The 6674-nt window shown below is 53.8% G+C and overlaps 4 protein-coding genes across 4 annotated transcripts; 3 read left to right on the top strand and 1 right to left on the bottom strand.

Moving 5' to 3' along the window:
- Window positions 1–190: 190 nt before the first annotated feature.
- Window positions 191–658, top strand: GNI_107300 (hypothetical protein; the record flags this gene model as incomplete). Its single annotated transcript, XM_011133111.1, has 1 exon — window positions 191–658. One exon carries the CDS (start codon window positions 191–193, stop codon window positions 656–658), a length of 468 nt encoding a protein of 155 aa, XP_011131413.1.
- An 816-nt stretch (window positions 659–1474) lies between these two features.
- GNI_107290 (collagen triple helix protein) lies at window positions 1475–4627 on the top strand (the record flags this gene model as incomplete). The annotated part of the gene is made up of 1 exon (XM_011133110.1): window positions 1475–4627. The coding sequence occupies one exon, from the start codon at window positions 1475–1477 to the stop codon at window positions 4625–4627; it is 3153 nt and encodes a 1050-aa protein (XP_011131412.1).
- A 143-nt stretch (window positions 4628–4770) lies between these two features.
- On the bottom strand, window positions 4771–6070 carry GNI_107280 (hypothetical protein; the record flags this gene model as incomplete). The annotated part of the gene is made up of 2 exons (XM_011133109.1): window positions 4771–5921; window positions 5983–6070. 2 exons carry the CDS (start codon window positions 6068–6070, stop codon window positions 4771–4773), a joined length of 1239 nt encoding a protein of 412 aa, XP_011131411.1.
- Window positions 5944–6674, top strand: GNI_107270 (hypothetical protein; the record flags this gene model as incomplete). Its single annotated transcript, XM_011133108.1, has 1 exon — window positions 5944–6674. A coding segment is annotated over one exon (731 nt), but the record flags the coding sequence as incomplete, so codon positions are not given.

Below are 6674 nucleotides of genomic sequence, written 5' to 3'. Positions count from 1 at the left end.
ATATCGATCAGACGATCTGATTAACTTCACACACTTTATCGGCTTAGAAGGACAACCCACAAAGGACAGGCTTTGTGCAGCTTTTGTTCGGCGAGCGGCCCTATTCCCCATCAGATCTAATCAGCCTGGGTATGACCTTGTAATTCCGGCTCTGAAGGCATCTCACGCAAATGTTGTGGAACCGGATCAGATGACGGCAATTTTCATTCAAGTGAAAAACCGTCGGGAGGGACTTGCTGAAGGACCGTTATTGGAGGCAATGGTGGAGCAGGTACGTCTGGAGCCATCTACGGTATCAGCGGACGGCTGTCACTTCTGGTTATTACAACGGGCTAGGCAACGCACTAGGCGACCCCTGAGTGTAAATTGTGCGTCATTCACCTTCGGAAGCCTCTTTCATAGGTTCCAACAGAGTGTCGTGGCTTTGTTAACAAGCCTTTTGAACGACACTGTCCATCTCATGACTTCCGTGGATCATGGTCGTAAGCCAGAAGAGCAACTACGAGTGGAAAAGACCTTTTATGAAATGATTACCAAACTGCCAGATTATGTTCCTGCCCGCCCTCTTGATCCATCTGGTCATGATTGCGAGTCTGGAGAAGCCAAGCGCGCCAGAATGATCAATGAGTCAGTCACGCCTAACCCACCTCACGCCTAACCCACCTCATGCCTGACACAAACTTTGGTACCCCCAACTCAGCGGAGCGGCGTTCCTGCCGTCTGAAAGCTCCATCATCTTTGACACACAGCCGGCAAGGGGTTTCGTGGTAGAGGTCAGACCCCAGCGGACGTTACAAACATCAGAACAAGCTCTTACTGGTTATTTGCTGCACCGTCTAGCTCCCCTCAACTTTCGGTCGCGTTCGGATCAGCGTTACAGTAGAGAAAAGATTTCACCGATTTCGTTCGGGTTCATCGTCGACTTAGTTGAGCTCAATCCCCAGCCAGCTGAGTTCAACTGAGAGGTCTCCTAAACGTGCTACTTCCGTAATGCATAGCTCGTCGGATGCGGTTACATGAAGTTCGGAGGCGGCATAAATTGATTTGATTGCAAACGTCGCCAAAAGAGCTTGCCACCCTGACTTGTCGTCTACCAACTCCACAGGTCTTTCGCTCTTGTTTGCAAGTAGTATGAATCGCCGTAGTTGTCGTCTTTTGGTTCGTTGAGTGCTCGGTTTAGTATCGGTAAATACGATGAGTGGTTTTCTATTGTGCGGCAGTAGTCCTGAATCTGACCTAGGTACTTAGGCGGCTTAGGTGAGTTGCTGGTAGCCACGTGGCGAATGGTAGTTTCTTCAGCATCGTTCCCATGGTAGTTGTGATTCCAATGTTCGAATGAGGGGTTTGCCTCCTAGACCGTTCTTAAAAAAAACTATTCCTCCGTTCTTACACATTCTGCGTTCGTTCCCGTCCGATCTGGAGTCCAATCCCTAAAGTTCAATTTCTGGAGTTAGGCAACTCGTTCGAGGTCGGCATGAATTCGTTCGTTAAGACACAGTCGAATGCACGAAAGAAGAAGTGTGTGCACTTCGATGAACTCGGGACGGAACAAACACCGCGGTTCCCCGGCTCACCGGACGGCCTGGTGACGGAGAGCCGTGCTGACCGACCTCGATCACCCCCGGCGTTGGGTTTAGAACCAACGGTGGGATTAGAACCAACGGTGGGATTAGAACCACCGTTGGGTTTGGAACCAGCGTTGGGTTTGGAGTCGGAGGAAACGAGTCTGGTCACAGAAGATGTGTCCTGGTATGGCCAGCTGGGCTCCAGTGGGCAGCCGGCGTTGCACTGGAGCCTGCCGTTCGAACCACTGCCGGAGCTACGAGAAAGTTTCCTGGATAGCGAAATCCACGAGTACATGCCCAGCAGCCTATCGGAACACAGCTCCGCAGGTTACCCCGACCGGGGCGGTCGTAGGCGCGACGACTGCCGACCCGTCCGGCTCCTGAGCGAGTCTGAGATATCTGCCAGCCCCGATGCCGGTGTGCAGCTTTCCAGGTCGCCTCGAGATGGTCTAGCCGGAGAACCTGGAACGACGGGAGAGCGTGGAACGACTGGAGATCGTGGAACGACTGGAGATCATGGGACGACTGGAGATCGTGGGACGACTGGAGATCGTGGGACGACTGGAGATCGTGGCACGACTGGAGATTGTGGCACGACTGGAGATCGTGGCACGAGTGGAGATCGTGGCACGAGTGGAGATGCTGGGACCGCGGGGTCTCCACTGGAGACCCCTCCACTGGAGGGCGAGGAGAGGCGCCATGGCGGGGAGACATGTCAGGGCGAGGAGAAGACGGCTTCGGAGCAAGCACTTTGCAATGGAGACACTGCTGCGGAGAGACGGGGGCTGGTCGACGGTCGGTGCCTGCACACTTTCCGACCGGTGGTCTGTGAGACGCCTCCACGTGCTCCGCGTGTGAGCAAATTAGATTTCTCTTTCCTGGAGCCGCCTTCACCGATTCCGGTGCGTTCCGTGATGCTTACGAATAAGCACCGAGCGCGTCTTTCCAACAACGGCGGCGGAATTCGTGACCGCGAAAGCGCGGTAGAAGATGAGGGGGTGGAAGATGAGACTGGGACTGCGGAAGCTAGAGCTGGGGAAGTTAAGGTGGTGGGAGATCCGATCGCGGCGCTCTCAGGCGGTTCGGCAGGGATCATTGACCTTGCAGGGATCATTGACCCTGCAGGGATTAGTGGCCATCCTGCAGGGATTGGTAGTCAGCGTACAGGAGACTATGGTTATGCTAGTTTCGTCGGCAGGGCGACTGCGTATGACCAAGGGCTGGAGGATTTTCTGTCCGTGATTGGACAGCGAGCAGTCTGGCAGGAGATGGTACAGGTGTCTCTGCTGTTGTCGCAACAGCCTGCCCGGACGGTAGATCAGCTGGTTCAGTCGGGTCAGACGTGGGACGTCGACTTGAACAAGGCCTGTGGCGTGGAGATGAAGGACGAATCCGTGCTGCTGGAGGTAGTGGGCAACCTGCCTTATTTGACCGCTCGAGAAATTAATGAACGCCGATGCCAGAGATATAATGACAAACTGAAAACATGTTTGAATAGATTTTCATTTGACAAATTAAGTTATAAAGTTGATTTGTGGACTCTGAATTCAATCGACCGGAATGTCGCTGACGGACAAATAAACAAGTTTATCCAAGCGAGAAAGCGCATTGCGGCCTATGCAGCGGAGCGCCAATGGCAGCAAGAATTCCTCGCTCAGCTTTCCAAGGATATTGTCAAGATGACTCTCGTCCACGTCAAAAACGTCAAGACTACCTTGGAACAGTCATTGGCTGAGCTGAAAAGTAGACAGGACGAGTTGGAGGAGATAAAAAAAATTATTGACCATGATAAAGCGCGAAAGCACACACGTGCGGAGATTGTCGAACGCTGGAAACAATCATTAATCTACTACACCGATATCAAGGGAGAGACTTTGCGGCGAGAGCAGTTGATTAAGGAGCGCATAGGAACATGGCATGAAGAGAACAGGAAATTATTGGCGGACCTAGAGCTCGAAAAACAAAAGAAGGACCAGGAGATCGCGCGAAAAGAAAGGTTAAAAAACATTGTCTACGCTCTGAATGTATATCGTGAACGGTGTCTGCTGGTTGATGAATGGGCGCCCGGTAAGTTATCGGTTGACGCACAGCAAGGCAAAGTGACATTGAGTTTTCAAACTTTAAGTTCACTGGCTTTTACGAACCCGGTTTTTCTGGTGGATTCTGTGCTGTGGTTGAACGGCCAAGAGAACAATGCGCAGACGGCGGTATTGCGAAGGAAGGTTCTTGAGGGTAAAAGGCATCAGGCGCCGTTGGACGCGGTGCTGGCGCTATTGCCGCCTTGGAGCCTGGAGTTGCACCTGCAGCCGCAACAGGCCCCGCAGGTGACTGCTCTGCGGGTGGGTGATCATGACCTGCTGTGGTGTGCGCTCCCTGCCATGCTCACGACGCTGGGTTCGGGTACAGAAATCGCCACCACACCTAATGACGCCGGAGAGAAACCGACACTCGTTCCGTTCGTCGGCAGCCGCCAGGAGGAGTTGTCGACGCTGATGATCGCTGAGTTGTGTACATTGATGGTGGCGCTGCTCATCTGTCTGGGTGCTGCTTGCCGCCAGATGTTGGTTAAAGCTGCCGCCCAACTCCAACTAGGCGCCGGCGTCGACGATGTGGGCGGCGTTGGCTGGGCACTGGTAAACAACGTACAAAGACTTGCTCTCGAACTCGTTGGTATCTGGTGGGAACACAGCGCCCATCGCAGCTGCACAGGCACTGTAGCCATCGCGCCACCCACCGTACCCGACTCTACCAAATTACGGTTCTGCTTTTGGCAAGACGCCGATGACAAACCACCCAAATTACTACTCAGACTACCCCTCGCCACACGCACTCGGCTGCTTGTCCTTACCCTCCGTTTCGACGTCTGTGCAGCAATACAAGCTGGCACACTCGCCAGCGGCTTCGAAGCCATGGACAATCTACCAGACGAGGAACTCGCTCTTTTCAAAATCGAACTCAGACATCATAGATCCGACCATCTACTCAACTCGCAACTCACCGTAACCATCCCCAGCTACGCTCTCCCCCCCCCTCCCGATCTGACGCCCCCCCTCCCGATCTGACGAGTGTATTTTGCAGAATCTGTCTCATGGTTGCGGATTTGCGGAGTTGTTGGCCAGGCGCGTGATCCCACAGGTGGTCAAGCGATAGGTGGTTTTCGTTCTCCCAAGAGTGGGATTCGAACCGACGACCTTAGTTAGCTAGTTTAGTTGGTTGTTGTGTAGGTAGTGAAGGTTCCGTCTTGGCCGAGGATATTGACTTTTGTTTTGCGGATGGCGTGGGTAGGGCGTTCTAGGAGGTCGCAGGCAGCGGTGGGGGGTAGGGTGGAGTGTGCCATGCCAAGGGATGCTAGATCAGGGAAGTGGAGGAGTTGTCGGTCTGTACGTTGTACGCATAGGCCGCAGGGTGGAAGGAGTGTAAACGCCTGCGGACACTTGGCAAGTGAGTCTGGCAGGTGTTCTGTGCGTGTCCAGCGTGTGGGTAGATCTGGTAGTCGGTTTGGGGTACGTCCCGAAACGGTTTCAGGTCGAGTCCGGAATTTGTTTCTAGCTGGGTTGAGTAACACGACGAGAGAGCGATCGGTGGTGAGGAGTGCTAGAAGAGCGGGTTGACCGGTGGAGTCTAGTGAGAGTTCTGCGGCTAGAATGGTTTGAGCTGTGGTAGGCGCATAGAGGATGTGTGCAGCAGCGCACGTATCGCAAACACCAGAAGTGTTAAGCACATGTACCGGCAACAGTGCAGTTTGAGCACCGAGTTTCCACCGTTTATGAAGCGCTGCGGCATCAACAAGGAGGAGACAATCGAGGCTAGTTAGGAGCAAGACCCAGTGCGCGATACAACGGAGACGTGTAAAGGGTTGAGAAGCAGTCCAACCTCTCATATGTAACACCAATCGTTGTCCATTAGCCAACTTGTATCCAAACATAGGGTCCGCACAAACGTCAAAGAAGTGCAACACACCAGCCTGCTCCAATACAATCAACCTACCACCCACCTGTCCCACACCCACCACACTGCGACCACGGAAGCCATCCAACACTCCCGCACGATGTGGTGCCGACGGATTAATGTATAACAGCAAACCCTTCTGCGACGCAATCACTGGCACACCCGCCATCGGGGTGGGGGGACCTCCACTCGACGTCGGGACTCCCCCCGGGTTTGGGGCGTCGGCAAACGGCGAAGACGCGGTCGGTGACGGGACCGCCAAGGACGGGACCGCCAAGGAGGGGATCCACGTCGCCGCCATGGGTAGGCCGAACGCGTGCACAGGGAAGGCCGCCTTGTACATCCTCTTCACCACATCCGGACCCACGCTAACCACCAACACGTCGTTTGACGTCGTTATAATCAAATCTGCAAATCGGGAGGGAACGCAATGGGCGGAAGATCTCCCTGGTGGGCGAGGCAGGCTTACATTGCGAAGTGTTATACACATCTAGTTGAGCCACTTCTTGGATTCGGTTCTGGGGCACGTCGAAAACGAGCTTGGGATTTTTGCTCATGCTTTATGGCTTCAGTCTTTTTGCGCTTTGGTGAGTACCAATGCATCGTCGACATTTCCTTCTGGGACAAAGTGATCAAATTGAAACTTCACGAATGGAGATTAGACAAGCCAGTGATAAGCATCAAAGGATTCATACAATCGCCAAACGTGCTGCGCATTAATAACGAGAGCTTGGAACCCGAGGCTAGTTCGACTGGTAAGGCCGCACACACGTGTGTGCGCGCGATTTTGCGCATTTTAGATCAGCATTATGTGACGGGGAAATTCTATCATGTGAACAGCCAAGAGGAATTTTGTGACTATCCGTTCAACCAGGCTGCTATGCAGTCGCTGCAGCCGCTACTTAGTCACGTGAGAACGAAATCTGCGGTTGACGTATCCCTGATCTGTCCATTCACCGTGGTTGCGTACATGGACCTGAAGGACTACATCATGAAGTACGCCGTGTCCATTGGCACTGTGGGTTCAACCAGGTTTGAATTGGTGGAGAGCAGAGAAATCCAGGAGGATGGTGCCTACCGAAAGCTGCTGGAGAGGGTGATTTTCTCTCCGGCCCCGGCCCCGGCCCCGACCCCGACCTCGACCTCGGTCCCAGTCCCGAC

This window comes from Gregarina niphandrodes (genome assembly GCF_000223845.1).
Source record: "Gregarina niphandrodes unplaced genomic scaffold scaffold00024, whole genome shotgun sequence".
In the NCBI taxonomy this organism is placed as follows: Eukaryota; Apicomplexa; class Conoidasida; order Eugregarinorida; family Gregarinidae; genus Gregarina; species Gregarina niphandrodes.
This window is presented reverse-complemented; position numbering and strand designations above follow the sequence as displayed.